The sequence below is a fragment of the Rhopalosiphum padi genome, chromosome 3 (genome assembly GCF_020882245.1).
Source record: "Rhopalosiphum padi isolate XX-2018 chromosome 3, ASM2088224v1, whole genome shotgun sequence".
Classification (NCBI taxonomy): Eukaryota; Metazoa; Arthropoda; class Insecta; order Hemiptera; family Aphididae; genus Rhopalosiphum; species Rhopalosiphum padi.
In genome coordinates, this window is record NC_083599.1 from 60,258,691 (window position 1) to 60,279,852 (window position 21,162).

Consider the following 21,162-nt stretch of genomic DNA (forward strand, 5'->3'; position numbering starts at 1 on the left):
TTTATTTTATTTGTAGCAAAGTACTGTTTATTTAGTCGAAATGTTCAATGTTCAAAAATACTTTATTATAGTAAACACACACTTCTTATATTTATATTATTTATAGAGATAATACTTCATATTATTTAATATGTATGTAGACTAAAAGGGCTATGCTCCCACTGTGAATGTGTTTAAAATGTTATCAGATATTATCGCTGTTGTTATGAGAAATGACTAATGAGATAATTTAGGTTTAGTTCACCACGTATACATAGTACATAGTACGTACCTACCATTCATTTATCTGAAATCTAAAAAAAGACACTCACGAGATTGTTGAAAATGTGTGAAAATGTATTTGTTACAGGAACGGCCAAATAGCCTAATACTTATGCTAGTTTATAGAAATATTTAATTACAGCAGAAGTTTTAGACTAACTAGCAAAAAAAGGAGAAAACTAGATTTGTTAATTTAATTATTATTTATTTTATTTATACACTTGATGATGTAGCATTTTATAATACAGAAGTTTTGACTTTATGGAGAATTGGAGTGGATAATCTTCCATATTGTGTTTAATATGAATTTTGAATCAGTTCAAATTATATTCATTGTTCCTCATTTGTTCCTATATTTTACTACCGGAGTAAAAAGTTTTGGGAGAGCGGGGGATTTTTCAATTTTCCCCTCACTTTTGACTTTATTTTTTTTACCCCCCCCCCCTCCTCACCACTTCAGAAATCATGTCTACGCCACTGAATGTTATGAAACATTTGTAGTCTTTAATTTAATCTTGAGAAACGGATTGATCTGAAAGAAGTCATATTGCTGGTTTATATAAACTATGAAAATCCAAACATATATACTATAATTAACAAACTAGAATGGTTAGGTAATATGTGGAGAGTTGATGTACAAATGTAAAATCATACATATATCTTCATTAATATTTTCAATATCAAGAATATTATTCAAATAGGGTTAACTAAGAACGCAACCGTAACTGTCATAGTGTCATACTTAATCACATAACAGACCATAACACTAACAAAGATCGAAGATCACGGTCTTAATCATTGTACAATGAGAAATGTGAATAGTTTGACAAAATGGAAACTTCAATTGAAGACTTACGTAAACATTTTAATTTTTAGACTGATAACATCTTTAACTGTTCCGCATTATTACGGACTTCTAAATGAAAAATTAATCATTTTATAGTTATCATTTGAAAACATGTCCATTACATTGTTTCGTGTTGATCTACATGGATTTATCCAAATGACAACAAACGAACACTAATCCTTATAATCGTTCTTCAATCATATTACATCATGTCAAAGTTTTAATTTTATACTTAACAAAAATATACATCAATGATCATTACTCGAGATTACACTTAGGACTTAGCGGAAAATTAGATAATACTTAATCTTACTAAATTCATTAAATAGAGATGGTAAGTTCCTATTCTTATATAATATCTTGACCACAGTTTTTATTAAGTAATTTAAAGTCCCTAACAAAAATATGAAAATTTTGATTGCTTTTTTAATAATGATTTTTTCACCAAGATACATTTTTAGAACTGTAGAAACTTTTAATACAATTATCTTCATTATTCGCACATTTGTTGTTATATACCTACCTAAACCAACTATTTATTAACATAATAATATTAGTTTCCAAATTATATTCAAATAGATGCAATAATATTAGAGGCAAACTAACATTAAATTGTGTCTTTGAAACTTTGCTTTCTCGAATCTAATTATATATAATTTATGTATATACCCTATACAGGGATAATTTTAACTTTTAAGCTATATAAAATTAATTTTAAACATATGTTACTAAAATTAACTAAATATTCTAAAATCATAAAATTTATATTTACAATGTCATATTTCATTGTTTATAAAACCATTACTATTTCAAAAAAATTTGTTTAATTATTTTCATCAATTTTCGAAATAAAAAAAAACTATCTATTTATATTTTTAATAAAATACAATTTAACTTAATTTGAAATTATTTTCTTTGTTACATTTCGTATGTACAAGACTTTTTTCGCGGCAATTTTTTTTATTTGATAACTATAACAAATTAATTGTTTGGTACAAAAAATTTGGTGTCTTAACGTAAAATTGAAAAAAAAATCAGTATTTTCAAACATATTTAGTATACGAAAATTAAAATAATTTTATTCTTAAGTATTCGAAATAATTTTATAATATGGAATAAAAATGTTAAAATAAATGTAATGGATTTAATTTCTTGTTAGCCTCTAATAAAGGTTTAAAACAATAGTTTATTTCGGTTAAGGTAGTATTATAAAAGTTGATTAGGTACTAATTTTATATAGTAGGACAAAATAATTTCTTCTAAATAAGTATATAAATAGTTTTTCGGGGCATTAGAATAATATCGAGTCGATAGATGATATAATAACAATAAGTACTTACCATCCTAATGGCGATATTTAATATTAAACATTTAAATGCCAACTATGCACAAAAACAAATTGTTTTCTCATTCTTCTTTTGACCGGCGCGGCGTGTGCGCACGGATACCTCCACGAATCGCCTCCGCGGAGACGACGCGCATCGTAAGAGGCGAACGGTACGCAACGGTAAGTTACGCCTCCACGCCAGAACAAACAGCTGTCATAGGACTACGCCTGACGCTGATAAGGTGCGCGTAACACGATAACACCACTGTAGTCCGCGTACCCTTTATTTGACCCCGCCGTACAGTTTTTGGATCATCTACACGGACACTATCCAAACCGACATCAGCCTTGCTATCGCTCCGTCGCAACTAGCACGAAATATATTTCATTTTTTGCTGTCGACCAAACTCTGTCACCATGATGATGATCTCGAAACCGACAACAATGGTGGTCTGCCTGTGAGTATTAAAATGGCGATGGCGTTCTAATAACGCCGCCCGCACGCGCGCTATCGGTCGAAACGTGGTTGTCCGAATTAATGTTTTTGGGCTTTTCTCGTTTCTCCATTTGCGATGCCGACGACCGAACAAACGCGCCCGCGTTTCTGGTGCACGTTATTAATATTGTGATTATTGTTTCTTATGCGTCTGCAGGAAGGGCGCCGCCGCCGGTCAACAGCAAAACCGTAACATGGCCACTCTGAAACAAATTTCGATGCGCTTAAAATCTGTCACAAATATCCAGAAAATCACGCAGTCCATGAAAATGGTGTCCGCCGCTAAATACGCGAGAGCTGAACGTGAACTACGTCAAGCCCGTCCGTACGGCGAAGGCGTTAAGGTACATCGTAATAATAATAATATAAAATATAATTACAGTTTCAAATTACTACGTATGCTAAGAGTCGAAAAGTCGTATATCTATTTAATGTGTAAGTATTATCTTTTCCTAGGCATTTTTTGAAAAGTCTGGTGCTACCGAAGCAGTTGAAGGTGGTGACAACAACAAATTAATTGTCGCTATTACTTCTGATCGTGGTCTTTGTGGAGCAGTCCACACTAACGTTGCTAAAACCATTCGTAACGAATTAGGTGCAGAGTCTGTAGATTCTCCTCAATCAAAAGTGTTTTGTGTGGGTGACAAGTCTCGTGCACTTCTGCAGAGGTAATATAGAATCAAATACCTAATTAAAATCTAATATTAATCAGCCTAATTTGTATATTACTATTTATACACATTATTGGTTTTAGCCATACAATTTTTTACTTATCTCAATGTTAAATGATATTAATAAATTACGATTTTTTAGAATTTGGTATAGGAACAAATTATGTTGATAGGACTAACTGAAATTCTATATAATTTTTATATGTTTATTAAATAGTATTTGATTAAATATATTTATAACCTTAAAAGTAATATTTTTTTTACTATAAAAAAAACTAACATTACATGTACAAAATTATCTTAGTTTCTTAACCATTTGTATTAGTATTGATTTATATATATATATGTTATTTGGGTGTATGTCTTACAGATGAATAACATATATTTATATCATGAGTTATAATTTTTCGATATTTAGTAATTGTATTTTGATCTAAACATTATAAACACATAATATTTGTAAAATAAAATATGAGTACATTAACATCTTCATCTTAACTAGAAATAACAAAAAATATAGGTATAGATCATAACATACATTAGATAAATTGAAAATGTATTATTTTATTTCTTTAAAATACACCTATGATTAGTCATACATTTTAGCAGTTTAATTTTTTATATTTATATTCAATTTGAAAAAAAATATGAAATTTATTAAACTTAGACAAGGCTGAAAAAAATATATCTAATAATAATAATATGTAGGTAATGTAGCTAAATTAATTATATTTTATTTCTTAAATTATATTAGATAATAAATTTTTATTTTTCTACAGTAACAGTTAATGATATAACTCAAAACATTTTAAATAATAATATTTGTTATTGAATTCAGTTTATGAAACATGTGATAATTATTGAGCAATCAATTACTCGAATAATTTAATTGTATTTCTTTTAACTCATTGCACATCATTTTATGTATTTTTAAATGGCCTCCTATTTTTAGTAACATTTTTAATTTGTTAAAATGAAAGCTGATAAATTTATCATAAAAAATCATTATAAATGTAGAATGTTGTATAAATACATTGTTTTAATTACGTTATTACACTTTATAAATTCAAATACAATAATAATAATTAATAAATGGTTTATTTTAACTTAATTGATAAATTCTGATTGTATCATAAAGTTTAAAGCTTTAATATGATACTCAGAATACATGAGTTTTTTAAATTATAAGTCAAAGTAAAGTTAGAACTGTATAGATAATTTCATGTTTATTCTAATAAAAATTTTGCCTTTTTTTAATTGTTATTTTAAAATTTAGAAAAATATTTAATACACGATTAATCTTGCAGACTGTATGCTCAAAATATTGCTATAGTGGCTAATGAAGTTGGTCGCAAACCACCCACATTTTTGGATGCATCTAAAGTTGCTAACGAATTGATACAGTTGGATTTCAACAGTGGAAAAATTGTTTACAACCGATTCAAGTATTTATATCTTTGAATTATTTACCTATACCTACTCTGTTCTAAATTAGATCATGACTCGGTGTCGAGCAGGGATCAGGTAACACCCGTTTGTCAATCCCATCGAGTCAACTATCTGTACGCCTTCTGTGTAGTAAAGCCATGCTCATGTACACAAGTTGGCTGCTGAGTCATGATTTCATTTTAAACAAAGTATATATTACTGTTGTTGATAGAATATTATATTTTTAATTGTTAATCATTTGTTTAAAGAACTGTTGTGTCTTATCAAACTGAAGAAGTACCATTGTTGAGCGCTAAAACTATGTTAGCTGCACCAAAGTTACAGTTGTACGACAGTATTGATCAAGGTGTTATGGAATCATACCAAGAATTTACTGTTGCTGCTTTATTATACTACACAATGAAAGAGTCTGCTTGCAGTGAACAATCATCAAGGATGACAGCTATGGACAATGCTAGCAAGAACGCAGGTAATTTAATTTCTATTATTATAATATCATTTTTCATGATTTTTTTTCAAGTTTAAAAAATATTCATAATTTATGTATTTTATTTAGCTGAAATGATTGGCAAGCTGACTTTGACATTCAATCGTACTAGACAGGCTGTGATCACCAGAGAGTTGATTGAAATCATTTCTGGAGCAGCAGCGTTAGAATAATTGTTTTTTTATAAATATCATTATACTATAGAGTTGAAGGACAACAATAAAAGAAATGGAATTCCATACGTTTGAAAAATAAAAAAAATAATTTAAACAATAAAATCAGTGGTATTTATCGATTAGAAATATTCGTGTAAATTATTTTAATAACCATTATCTGGTAGTATTAGTTATGCAAAACATATGTCAGTATTGAAGGTTTTAAATTCTAATAACCTATTATTTCTAAGTAGGTATAGTAAAAAACAAAATAATAGTGGCAAGTGTTTGTTTAAACATTTAATTATATAATATTGTAAGAAGATGCTCAACATTAAAAACTATATATTTTCCACACAGATAAATACTCAGCAGTCTGCACATTTAAATTAATATGTCTAAATGACAAATTGTTATCTGCTGAAAATTAAAAAACCACAATTTGATAAAAAAAAAAAAAAAATAGTATCAATGTTTGTCAAAAGTTTGTTTTATATAAACTAATTAAACTATAATAACTTATAATGTTTTGGCCAAAACACATATTATTAATAAACTTGAATAATTTATAATAGGTTAAACATCTAAATGACCATATTTATATAACTTTATTATATTTATTTATATTATTATTAGTAGTAAAGTAGAAAATAAGTGTTTTAAAAAACATACTAAAATACATCATAAATCATTCAAAAAGTTTAGTTAAATTGTTATCAGTGTTATAAATAGGTACCTATTTTGAATTACAATTCATAACTGTAAGAAGTTTTAATTTTAAATAATTTAATGAATCTAATGGATATACTTATCCATTTATTCTGTTTCAATGTATTATATTTGAACATAATAATTATGTTGTAAATATTGCCAATAATTTATTTTATTTTAAATGACATAATACTCTTTCATACATTTTCACATGAAAATTTGATTAATAAAAATAATTTTTGTTAGATATAATATATATATATATTAATAATATACTGTGTACACAAAACCTATAAAAAATAATAAGTTATTTTAATTCATAAATGTTATTTTGAAATTCACATAATTTGTATCCAATATTGGTTAGTCTGAAATTTAATGACATTTTTTTAGTTGTTTCATGAACAATTCATAAAAAATTTAAAACTTAATAAAAATTTTCTAACATATATTTAAAAATTATTTATTGTATATATTAATACATTTTAAGTGATGACTAGTTGTTAATACAAATAAAATTTATTTAACTATCCAGATAATGAAATGTTAAGTTTAGATTCTGAACTGAAGCTCAGATTATGCATACATTACTGTCTTATTCAATTTTCATAATATTTGCTGAAGGTAATCGTCCAGTTGTCAATATTTTTGAAAACTTTTTGATGATTTACATTAGATTTATATTGTTATGTTATAACATATGAATAGGACTTGTACGTTACGAATTAAAATAGGCAAAATATGCATAAAAGAGTTGTTAAATATGAAATTGACAAGATATACATTAAGAGGACGTTATACCCGCATGTGTTGTCTCTGTCTTACTTTTGTAGATTATAGCGAATTTTAGTTCAGCAGAACACATTTTGTGATTTTAGCTTTAATATTAGAGTCAATTTACCTATTATCAAACTTAAAGGTAATAATGTTATCTAGGGCATCTCATAGACTTTTATTGGTACTTTAATTTTTAAGTGAGTTACAAGCATCTTAGTCTTACATAACTATAACTCACTTAAAAATTAAGATATCAATAAAAGCCTATGAGATGCCCTAGATAATATGCTTACCTTTAAATTTAATCTAATATTAAAGCTAACATCACAAAATGTGTTCTGCTGAACGCATATTTGATATGATCTATATTAGTAAACCACAGACAACACATGCGGGTATAACGTCCTTTTAAAAGTTTTGATTTTTAAATTAAAAAGATTTAGATTTGTTAATTGGTCTACTATAAATCAAGAGTAATCAGAACAAAAAGCAAATTCTACAACTTCTGAACCCTACTTATGAATATTATCAATTTATTATTTTCATTTTCATTAATATTATTTATTTTTGCAACAATATTATATACACATTGATATTAAAATATTAATATTATTGTATAAACTATTCCAAATAAGAACAGGCTTTGGCGGCAACCAGTTAACATCGGGCGGTGGTCAGGCAATACCCATTTATCCTAACCTACCTTCCACCTACCTGTATGCCTGCTGTGTTGTAAAGCCACGCCCATGCGCACAAGTTGGCTGCCGAGGCTTGTTCTTATTTGGAATAGACTTTAGTATTGTAAGAAATATAGTATGTTAGTACAATTATATCAGTAAATAAAATTAAAATATAATTTAATTTATAAAAAAATTAATCGATTATTAGATTGCTATTCAATAATATAAACAAATAATTTCATAAAAATGTATGTTAAAGAATGTAACTTATACAATTTATTATTATTGAGTTGACATTTATTTAACATTTGAATCCATAATTGCAGAAATGTTACGAGTCAATTATTTAAAACTTTTGGATAATTGATAAAAACTATAATATAAATAATTTTGAAAAAAAAAAATTGATTATTGTAAAAATAATACAATAGGTGTCTTAAATTTATTTAAATTTTTTAAGTCTTGAGTGGTAGCCTAGTTGGTACTTAATATAATTTATTTTTTAGTATTTTTGTTTTCATCTTTATGTCTTTTGTGATACACAATAATAATGCAGATAAGCTATTAGTAAAACATTCTTTGTTAATACTCTATATTTGTGAATAATGTGTATAAACAATTAATATAAAAATGCACTAATGTCATAACTCATAAGTATTAGTGTATTATAAATTGAAAATAAAATAAATCAAACAATACCTTAAAAATTAAACTAGTCATAAAAGTTTTTATGGATTATGGAAATTATTTTAGAATGTGATTATATTTTGCTTGGTAAATATCAATACATTTTTGTCGACTTACAATTTACTAGTTAGGTACTACATAAGTATTTGAACATGTGAATATTTCATTTACAATATTTACTACTACTTCATAATATTTAAAAAATTAAATTTATAGTACAACTTGGTCATAAATTGTAAATTTAATTCACTAAACATTCATAAGATATATATAATTTATTTATTAAAACAAAGTAGGTATACCATTGAGTTACCTTAAAGTAAAAGTAACAATAAAAAAATATACATAATGGTAAAGACATAAAGTATTAATCATGCATTCGAAAAATGTATGAATAAATTGTGAAAAATAAATAAAGAAGTTTCATACAAAAATATTTTTTGATAGAATTATAATAAATATCAATAAACTTTATTTATAATTTGTTTATTAGCCTGTACTAAAAGTGTTACTAAATTAATACACTCAATAAATAGTTCATCAAACTAATTTTTTGGTGAATCAGTTTGTTCTATTGGTTTCTACTTATAACATACATGTACATTAAGTCTTAGATTGGACATTCAAGAAATTTGTTGTAAGGCACTTAAACATTTTGGATTTCTGCATAGGATAATATATAATTTTAAATTAGGTATTAGATTTTTTTAAATCATTATACTGCTCTTTAGTGAGCCCATTCTTACGTATAAGTTTGTTTTATGAGATCCATTAATTTCAAGCAATTGCCAAATGATTAATCATTTTTAAAGAAAATTATTTTGTGATATGCCACAGTACACTTAGCCATTTACATCTAACATATTATGCAAAAATATGTAAAAACCAATAGTTTTTTTTATGTTTTGTTTTAATAATTCATATTTATCTATAAATTCTAAGACTAAATATGTATTATAAAGAGTATTATGTGAAAATAAAAATATTAGCTACTACCTAGTAAACAAAAATACATAGGTTCCTATACTAAAGTATAATATATAGGTAGGTACAAAAATATTTCATATAATATACATTGATATTTAGTTGATTATTATAGTCTAATTCAAGGATAATTTTAAATCAAAAGTTGGATATTTAATGATTATTTCACTTTTTGTAATTTATAATGTTTATTTATCGTGTAAAACATGTATAATTGTATTTGTACTTCTTTATTTTCAATTGAAATTCCGTTCAATCTATGTAAACATAAAAATTATAAGGTATATAATAGTATAATATGTGAAAATATCATTTAGTATTTATATATCTATATGATATAATTGCAAATACAGGATCATAAAAAAAAATCATGATATTAATATTATAATTAATATAGAATGTACTATATATTATTATATATTAATAATATTCAAAAAAATAATCAAATATTTTTTATTCCATCTTGGGAGTTGGGACTAAAATTAAACAGCTAAAAAAAATGTAATAATTCATGAAGGTATACTAATAAAATAATAAATAAGTAGGTAATATTTTTTCTTTGGGTTGCTTTAGTTGATCAGATATGTGGTACCTATTGTGGTTTTTAGTAGAAACTACTGGCTCGTGGAAACATTTTTTAGACACAATCGTCATAATCATAATAGTAGGTAGATAATTATTGTAGATATATCTATAAAAAATGTTAAATGTAAAATTTGAAAGAGAAATGAAGAATATACTTATATATTTCAGGGCCGTAGTTAAGTGCAGGATACATCAGCCCTAGACTAAAATAAATAATCGGCACAACTAAAAAAAAAAAAATTTGAAAAATTAAAATAAAAAATGTTACTGTTTTGTGATGCGAGCCGTCAATGCAGTTGTTATGTACGGTAATTCGAATAAATAATCAAGTTGGATTTATTACAAAAGCTATTTTTAAATTGTTATCGCAGTTGTCACTTGCCAATCGGCGACATAGACAAGTATAACACAATGATATTATAATGATCGGCAAGCATTGGTGTCTTTTTTGTCAATACATTATGGGTAAAATGTATTAGTTATTATATACAAAATGTATACAGAACAGTCAGACAGTGATCGTATTCGTATAGCCACGATAGTATAATAAATAATAATTGTTATTGGGTGATCAGCGATGAACACGGTGTCGATACATGTGTCTATCTGATAGAGATCTAGAACGGCTAGGTCAATAGGGTATAAGTGGTATAACTACTAATTAACTAGTTATAAATTATACCTACCCTACGTATTGTGGAACGCCATACAAAGAAGGACTAACTTAAAAGCAGAACAACCAGATTAAAGATTGTCAAGGGGAAAGAAAAATAATGTTAAAATTATAAATAAGTAACATCGTATGAATGTATAATCGATTACGATTTACGATTATAATATTATCAAGTTTATCTGGTGCTTCAAAACGATTAAAACTCAAAAGTTATCCATTCACTCAACAGTCTGATACCTTTGATTTTTAAAGATAACAGTGGTAAGTTCTATCAAAACAAATGCAATACCTAAACATGAAAAACATAATGTACCTATTAAATTAATGTATTATTGTTATTATTACTTGTTATTCTTTTTTTTTTTTTTACACATTTTTGTTTAATTGAACAACAATTACTCAGTTGGTACCTTTTGGGTTTTCAATAATCTTATATCTATATTTTATTTACAAATATTATATTATGTTAATATTTTAATTTAATTTAATTCAATGGACATACCAACTGCTATATATGTACAATATATAAATATACTTAGTTTAAAATGTACTATATTTTCATAATAAGTAATGAGTATACACTTAATAAATATATTTTCGACTTTTATATTATTTCATGCTATATTATAGTAGGTAATGAATTTAAATGCTGTCTAGCTTAAAGTTTAATTATAGAATAGAAAAAAATGATCTTTTATTTAAATTAGGTAGTACATATAAATTATCTTTTACAAGTTTGTAGTATAAAATATGATTTTATTCAAATTTTTAAAATAAATTTAAAGAATATTATTTTTTTACATTCATAAATATATATTGTATAAATACATATAATTATATTTATATATATATATAAATATCAGGGATGGCCACTCACCTTAATTTTGGGAGCCATACATTTTTGACGCTAATTCTAAGTGAGCCAAATTGTTAAAAGATGTTTATAAAATAGTTATTAATTTTACTCTAAGTCTGATGTCAAAAGTCACATACGGCTCATGAGTCTCGTTATGGCTATCCCTGGTATATATGTATATGTATGATGTAGGCTTATGTTTTTTATGTATTTTACCTAGTTACCTGTATTAGTGTATTATATATATTATGTAATTATCAGGGAAGTCCGTAAAAATGTAGCTCAGGGGTGGGGGAGGGGCAAAAAAAATTGGAAGTACCTAAATACTTATAGGAAGATTTACTGCTACATATTTCATTTACTCATATTTTGTAATACTATCAATAATAATTTTTTAAAAATCAAAACCAATTTAATATAAAATTACACTATTATATAGTTCTAATATTTGTAAGAAAAAACAAACTTTATTTGATTGAATTAACATCATATTTTATTATTTTATTCAAAAAGTAATGGAAATCTACTTTTGTTTGAAGCAAATAAATTATTTTAATTAATTACTTTGACTCGTCCGCGCTAACAGACAATCTGTAGGAACCAGCCAAAAGTGACTCAGCGATTAAAAATAATTGTAATGTCATTTTTTATGATTAAATAATAAATACCTCCTATATGACTTGTTAGATACAAGGATTGTCGAATAGTCGCTGAATACCCAAGATCAGCTTTATATAAACAACTTCCAATTTTGTAAGTGATACAAAAAATGTCAGGGGGGGCAATGGCTCGCCCACTTTTCGGGCGTCTCTGGTAGTTAATTTACCTAGTTATAAGTGTATACTTATCTAGTATCTTCTGCCATACAATTGCCCAAAACTTTTTTTATAACCTGATAATTTTTTTGTAAAATAAGTGCCTAAACGATATAATATGTAAATAAAAAACAATAATAGTCCATCAGGTAACCTATAATTTAATGTACTATGATTCTTGTTTACACAGTCTTTGCTCCAAGAGCATTTAGCTCATCAGATGTTATAATAGAATTTTTAAATTAGAGCAATCAATAAAATTTGCTGTTATAAATAAAGTATTTTGATATAATTTGTCAGTAAGATTTATTAACGATTATTGGTTTTTGATTAAATAAACTTAATAATTCCTATTAGCTATTGCATCAACAATAATTCTTTTCCCGCTATTATTATAGAAGAATTTTCTATAAAGATACCATATTTAATCAAGTCTTTAGTTCAGTTATAAATAGTGACGGGTATTTATTGACGTCCTGTGGTTTTTTTTAACCCAAAGTAAGTAAGCGCCAACAATAGTATAACTAAACAATTGGATTATTCCTCTTTCATAATTTTTAAAAATCATTTTTAAGCAGTATTAATTATATTTACTATAATTTTAGAAAATTAGAAATTATAGATACAATGAAAATTATGGTAACAGAGTTAAAATTAATAGTATTTTATAGTTGTACAATTTTAAAAATGTATTAATATTTTTTTTTATCCCTCAAAAGTTGAATTATTAATGTCCATTTTATAATATATTATGTTATCTCTTTCTGGACTTGTCTTTCTAAAAAGTTTTAATTATACAAAAAATCTTAAGTTTTTTGGAAAAAATACCTACTTAATAGTTATTACTATGTTAACATAAAATGGAAAAATAACAATAAAATTAACAAATAGTCATTTCAAATAAATTTAATATTAAATGTATTTAAAATTAAAATATTGACAATCTAATCAATTTTTTTGATACATAAATAAAAAATGTGTCAGTCTGTTACATTATTAAATTAAATATATTTATATTAAAAAACTTTGTCAGTCTTATAATAATCTAATATTTTAATATATTTTTAGTATATTTTATGTTTGAAAATACAGAATATAAATATGATTTAAATCTATACAATTTTTTTCAGAAACAATTGTAAAATATGAAATTTATTATTTTTAAATAGAATCCCAACTTATTTAATTAAAACAAAAATAAATATTTTGTATTATTGCATTATCAATACAAAAATATTAATGTTATTATTCTTCTACAAGTAGTATATTATAATACTTGTATTAAAATTATATAATGGTAAGAAAATACCTATATTTAATATAATACAATTTATATGGGCTTTATATCTTTGTTTTAATTACAGAGTTCAATATAATTTAATTTAATTAACCAATAAAAATAATATTAACAAATCAATATTACACATACAATCAATTCAATAGAAATTCTTATTTTATCAACAAGAATTATTTAAATATGTGTCCACAAAAATATTCATACATTCTTTGTTTATTAGTTAAGTAATCGGATGTGTGGCAATTGTAATTATAGTATCAACATAATTTGTCCCATATTTTAATTTTGATATTAATATGAAATTTGTCCAAAAACCTATTTTTGTGATCTAACATTTTTTTTAAATTAATTCTACTCAGTAGAACAATTTATTTTATCTAAAAAAGGTTAGAAATTTATTTCTGTTATACCAAGATACATAAAACATTGATTAATTGACTATTAATTCACAATATATTAATTATTTATGTAAAACAGCATAATGTGTAGTAATTTCTTTTATACAGATTTTAAATTCAGCATAATTGATGTAAATATAAAATGTAGGCATTATTATCAGAATAAAAAATGTAATATTTTATAAGTCACTATTGATGAAATACAAAATTGGATTTTGATATTGCTACAAAAATTATAATTTTATGTATTATAATAATGCTGGTCTGATTTCTATAGCAAATAACAAAATCAATAATAAAAATGTAGAATTTTCAATTAAATATGAACAATTTAAAAATAATTAACAATAGAGATCACCAAGTAAAGCGATCCAATCGACCCGTGTTGTCCATGGTTGAAACGAAAGGATTATATAAAAATATCCTCATAATAATAAAATTAAAAACTTGGTATGCTATAAATTCAATGAATGCTGCTTTAAAAGTATAATTATTTGTAGAATGTTTATTACTGTGTAACCTATACATAAGGTATGGTACAACAAAATAACGAGGCTCCAATAAAAATTGGGCACAAAGAATAAGGGGTGTCACTATCCAATATGCCAATCTATAAGCAATTGACGATTGCATCAATGTTCTATCCACTAACCATAGACTGTAAGCATACAATGGCACTGGTAAATATCTCAAAAAGATTGGTTTACCAGGACTAAACAACAATCGCCAAACATAAAATGTATAATGTCTATTGTCAGCTAACAAGTATGGGTGGGCTATAGTGTTAAAATACACCAATCCAGATATTATTATCAATAGTATTACAACAAATACTTTGGATATATTGCTGTGGATTTCATTAAAGGCTTTAGCTAAATTGAAATGTTTTTTAACAGAATTAGAAGTTTGTCTTTTAAAATAAGTCTGAGATAAAAACCATGGCAATGAAAACGCTAATACAAATATTACAAAGTAACATAATTGCATTGGATGAAAACGAGGAATATGTGCATGTCGATCTCCGACAACTATGTCACCATTGTTAAAAAAAACCACAAATGAAACAAAAGATACAATAACTATGACACTTGAGCTGGTGACATGTAAACATTTCTGAAAAAAGTCTATTAACTTCTTGGACTTATTCTTTTTTTTAATTGAACAGCAATAGTAGAGTTCAGTAATAGAAGCCTGCAAATAATAATAATATAGATTACATTTAAAAATTATATTTCATTATAAATTGCACTATTATAATACTTACTTGGATATAAGAAAATAGCGAAACACTATTTTTTACTGTAGGAAAACATTGTTCGGCGCAGTGACATACATCTATAATGGATGCAAACACTAACCATGCAATGTTTGTCTGACGACACAGAACAGAAAATCCACCAAATATAACTTTAACCAAAAAATGAGTCTCATTACTCAAATGACTAGAGTACCATAAGAAAACAGACGCTGTAGCCCATGCATCTGTATAATAAAGCATTGAATATGGCGCATAAATAACTGGGAATGTTGCTACATTCAGCGCCAAGAACATACAAGTCCATTTTGCAATTTTTGTTTTCTTATTTTCATTCTGTAATCAAAAATTAGAATCTGTATAAGTAATATGTTATTAATTCTTATGTTTTAGATAATAGTGCATATATTAAAATAATTTATGAAAAGAATAATACAATTTCTGACACCTTGTACATTTTGGAAATTATTAATTAAAATTGGCTAAACAATAACTTTAAAAAATATATCCAAGTTTTTAGCAATATTTATGGTGATTAAAATTAATGAACTAACCTGAAAAAGAATTTGTTGACAACGATAGTATGCGTAATATAAGCATGCTGGAGCTCCTACTGCATTTACAGCCCGCAATGCAACCAAAGAACAGGGGATCATTGATTCGAAGGTCATCACTATCTAATACACCAAGTAGTGATAATACTGTGTCATATATCTTCATAAAAGGTACTAACACAGTGCTTGACAACAAATAAAGTCCAGGTAGAGTAGTTATTTTGGGATCCCACTGAAACAAAAATACGAGTTTATAGTAATATTATTTAAATATCTATGATTCTATAAATCATTAAACCAATGAAATAATACACATAATAGTATAATAATACTCAATAAATCGTTTTTGAATTTATTAATAAGCCTATTCTTAAAATGTTACCGTTATTTATATTGTCTTAATTTATATGTTCACACTCTTATTGTCAAAATTATATAATATGTTTGTTCCTAGCTGTACTTTGAGAACTGTTTTAATGCTTTGTTATAATAATGAACATTATTTATTTACAGTGATTATTATTATTAGTTGTCATTTCTTACAAATAATTCTAAGTAAGTTTTATTCTAAAAATTAAGTAAATTGGCAAGGGTATGCATTATACTTTTTTTTTTATCAGTTGAAATTTAATATGATACTAACAATTTTTTTTAACATAATATATATTATTATAATACTATAAAATATTTAGTACATACAGTCAACATAATTGTTTTTATAACTTTATAGTAGGTAATATAAAACCAAAGAATCTGATACAGATTTTTTAAGTGTCTAAAATTCTAAAAAAAAACTTCTTAAAAAATACAAGAGTATTTAAGAGTACACCATACCCGCATGTGTTGTCTCTGTCTTACTAACGTACATCATAACAAATTTTCGTTCGGTAGAATACATTTTGTGACGTTAGCTTTAATATTAGAGTAAATTTACCTATTAAAAACTTTAAAGGTAAGAATATTATCTAGACAATGACATATGCTTTTAAATGATATTATCATTTTTAAAGTGAGTTATAGCTATGTAAAATATTACGACTTTAAAATGTTCATAACTCACTTTAAAATGATAATATCAATAAAATCATATGTCATTGTCTAGATCAGTTGGTCGGCAACCGGCGGCCCGCGGGCCGCATCCGGCCCGTGAGTCTATTAAATACGGCCCGCTTTTAAATTCTATAACAACGAAATTTAATTGAATATCATATAAAAAAAAATCATGTTGTATAAATATAGTTGAACGTTTCTATCAGTCATATTTTATAATAGTGGATATACCTTGACACTTTGACAGTTACCGATAAGATAGAGTAGATACGACGAGTGTATTTGGGTTATAATCTTAATTTTCGATTGTGCTCAGTAACATTGCGTTTTTCATTTTCCGAATTGTAAAAAACTTTTGAATCGTCAGAATTTTCATTATCAAGAGTTAAATTTGTTGAAGCTATTTCGATACTTCAACAAGAATTTAATAATCGATTTTCAAGATTTCAAACGACATTCTCAATATTTTCAACTACTCGCCAATCCGTTTAATATTGATGTTGAAGATATACCTGTTGAGCTTCAAATGGAAATAATAGATTTGCAGCCACAAGATATCTTAAAAGACTCATTCAAAGCATCGCCTTTACTTTTTTTCGCTGAACTTCCTGCATCATTTTCAAAAATTAAAAAATATAGCTGCGAAATACTTCAGTATGTTTGGATCCAATTAGGTATGTGAACAGGCATTTTCTCATATGAGAAAAATTAAAAACCCATACCGTTCACGCTTAACTGATGATCATCTCCACCATGTACTTAGAGCCAGCACAAGTAATTTTAATGTGGAAAATTGAAAACATAATAAACAATATCCAACAACAAAAATCACATTAAGCCTATTAAGCAGTTGTAATTTCCATACTTTTATATTATAATAATATTATTAAAAAACTGTAATTTTTATGTTCTATTAATCTAATATTTTAAAGTTTTAAACAGTTATTTTTTTTTTCTTAGTAAATAATTTGGAATATAAAATTTTAATTTTTGTCTGGCCCCGCGAACTCTTTTTAATTTATGAATGTGGCCCGGGAGTCTAAAAAGGGTTGCCGACCACTGGTCTAGATAATATTCTTACCTTTAAATTTTATTATAGGTAAATTTATTCTAATATTAAAGCTAACGTCAAAAAATGCATTCTATTGAACGAAAATTTGTTATGATGTACGTTAGTAAGACAGAGACAACACATGCGGGTATGGCGTCTTCTTAATATTTATTCCACTAAAAACACTGTTTTTAACCACCAAATTTATAGGTCATGATTATTGTTATTTATTTCATATATATATACATTATACAGAATATTCATACAATATCATACAGAATATTTAATCAAACTAAATAATGCACATCTGAGATAATTGAAATATTGTCATAATAATTTTTTTTTTTATATATATTTTCAGGATATTTCTATTTTAACTGTTTCAACTGAATAATTTTGATTTTTACTGTAGTTTTAGTATTTTTATTTTGAATAAAAGTGATATAAATAAAATATTTTATGATAAAATAAAGATAGAAGATAATGTAATAAAATATTATACTCTCTTAAGTCTAAATAAAACCTATAATTTATAAGCAAAGTAAGAAATCTTGACATTGTTTACAATACCCAAACATTTTGACAATGTAAAAATTATCATTTTACAACTCCATTATTTTCTACATTACCTATTTTTTTATACTATATACAAAGTGTACTTTGCCTGATATTCTGTGAGAAATGTATTGTTTTTATTATTTATATATGCTATTAAATATGATTGTATGAAGCACCTAATATTATATTCATACAAATTAAATTTTAATTGTATTATGTCAACATTCTTACCAACTACCATTGAGTATGTATTGTATAACTATCTATACTACTAAATATACTCTTATTTATTTATTTTTGCATAAAACATAAAATTGTATTAGAGTTAATAATAACATACTAAGATGGTGTCTAAATTAGTAGTATTTTAAATAGTCCAACCTTATCAAATACAGTATTATTACTAAAATACAAATTTTAGCATATTTTACCCTGAGCATATATTGAAAAAAATAATACTAACTTTATGAAACTCTGCTCGGCAATAGTGTTGCGCTTGGGGCACGTGAAATTCTTCATCTATATAATACTCAATCAGGTGAACCGAACAATGGTTGGGACAACGTACTGTAACAAATACCAGGTGACGGTAGACAGAACCACGGCGGGCAGGATCGAGACATTGCATCCACCGATCGTTTTCAGAGTACTGCGCCAATGATTTTTGTCCACGTCGAGACGCCTTCGGTGCGGCCATCAGATTTATACGCGGATCTTAAAAACCGTATAAAAAATTGTCGATCGTGATGCCGACGACATAATCGACAGTTCACTTAAGTAGAGTTAATTGCGCTGTTATGAGTGACCACTGGTAGACACTGAATAATATAAATATTACGAATTATTTTATTACGAAGATGTAAACACGGATTTTTGAATATTATCGAACGTGTCTTGATACAAATGATAAACAACATAACGAAGTTGATAACGCGCTGATAATATTATTTACTATTTAGATTGCTTGCAACTTCGAACGGGATTGTACCACTACTACGAATATCAACTGTCTCGACATAATATTATTCCGATATTTTATTATCATCATTCATCACATACTAAATAATTACAATTACTTCAACTACTTCAAGTAATTTACTTGGAATACCAATTGCTACGAAATGCACGTGTACGAATATTAACTACAACGATGCTACGTTGAACTACGCCATTGTTTGCTTCCACGGTTGAATCATTTTATACTACGATAGTACGATATTATACTACTCATGCATTCTGATATTCGAAATTAACACAATAATTATGATTATGAATTCAAAAATTAGTATTTAGTCTCCTCAGACTCCTCTATTAGCTGTCTATTAAACTTGCTACGAAAAAAGAATTGCAAAAAAAAGGGTTGGTATCCAGTTAAGTAATGTATCTTTTTAATTGTTGCCTATTGGTTTTAGAATGTAATTGTTTATGTGATCTGAAGATTGCCTAGGTAAAAAATTTCAAGTATTTTTCTGAAGAATTGGGCAGAACAATAATACATTATGGAAACACTGGAATATTTACTCAAAATCAAAAAAATTACTTTTGTTATATTACATTTTTTACCAAATGTTTTAAATTAGCATTTTATATACTTGTTATAAATTTCAAAATATTTTGATTTTTTTTTGAGCTATTTAGATACATTAAAATTGTATAAATTCTTCTTTTTCGATCGTTAGACTCAGTCAAAAAGTTTGAAAATTGAATACAAGATTGTGCAAAAAGTTGTTATTGTTGTTATTTAATTTATAAATATTAAAAATGGAATAACCATATGGCATGAATTTTATAAGCATTTGAACTTCGGAGTAAAATGTTAACAAAATTAGATAATTCAGCATAGAATAATAATTTAGTATTAAGTGGCAATTCAAAAAAAGAGGACTTGAAAGTTTTAAGTAAATTACTTATTATATTTTTACTATGTACAATAACATTTAAAAATGTTCAGATTAATTAGATTAACCTAGACTAAACCGCATTAGTAAAATAATATTATATAAATATTACTTTAATAGCAATATCATTTTATGATAAAACATGCTTAAAAATATAGTAACTATTCTTAAAAGTAATGATTTATTATTGAATTCTTATTTAACACTAATAATTTAATTAATTTATAAGTTAATATAAGCTCATATACATTTTTATTCATTACCTAATATTTAAACTTAAATCATTTTATACGATAATATTTTTAATTAATAAGCAAGCAATTTGATAATTATATTACAATTTATTAAGAAAATGTCAAAGGAACAAATTTCTTTCGATAAATATTAATTTGTACCAATGACAAGTAAGAAAAAATATACCATATATAAATAATAATAATAATAATTGTAAAATCTATGATGTATTTATAATTTTTGAATAATGATTAGTGAAAATATGCAATATTTCAAGATATATAATTGTATTTTCTTCAATCTTACAAAAAAAAAAAAAAAAAAACAAGTTATAAATTTGATATTGCAATTGAATATTTATATTAAAAAGAGCATCTGACTTATAATTTAAATAAGTATTTATTTA

General features: G+C 25.6%; 2 protein-coding genes across 2 annotated transcripts; one reads left to right on the plus strand and one right to left on the minus strand.

Moving 5' to 3' along the window:
* The first annotated feature begins 2,697 nt into the window (after nt 1–2,697).
* On the plus strand, nt 2,698–5,840 carry LOC132926515 (ATP synthase subunit gamma, mitochondrial). The gene is made up of 6 exons (XM_060990879.1): nt 2,698–2,893; nt 3,089–3,275; nt 3,388–3,599; nt 4,910–5,047; nt 5,300–5,520; nt 5,608–5,840. The coding sequence occupies exons 1-6, from the start codon at nt 2,853–2,855 to the stop codon at nt 5,709–5,711; spliced, it is 903 nt and encodes a 300-aa protein (XP_060846862.1). The 5' UTR covers nt 2,698–2,852; the 3' UTR covers nt 5,712–5,840.
* A 7,512-nt stretch (nt 5,841–13,352) lies between these two features.
* On the minus strand, nt 13,353–19,533 carry LOC132927052 (putative Dol-P-Glc:Glc(2)Man(9)GlcNAc(2)-PP-Dol alpha-1,2-glucosyltransferase). Its single transcript, XM_060991502.1, is given in 8 exon segments — nt 13,353–15,347; nt 15,421–15,747; nt 15,966–16,061; nt 16,063–16,197; nt 19,088–19,156; nt 19,158–19,181; nt 19,183–19,263; nt 19,265–19,533. Coding segments are annotated over 8 exon segments (1,626 nt in total). The 5' UTR covers nt 19,322–19,533; the 3' UTR covers nt 13,353–14,510.
* Nucleotides 19,534–21,162: the final 1,629 nt, after the last annotated feature.

What these genes read in the sequence shown, in the direction of transcription:
- LOC132926515 (XM_060990879.1), top strand. Translation starts at nt 2,853, where the DNA reads ATGATGATGATCTCGAAACCGACAACAATGGTGGTCTGCCT. An exon ending in TCTCGTGCACTTCTGCAGAG is followed by an intron (nt 3,600 to 4,909) that starts GTAATATAGAAT and finishes TTAATCTTGCAG; the next exon opens with ACTGTATGCTCAAAATATTG. An exon ending in CAATGCTAGCAAGAACGCAG is followed by an intron (nt 5,521 to 5,607) that starts GTAATTTAATTT and finishes TATTTTATTTAG; the next exon opens with CTGAAATGATTGGCAAGCTG.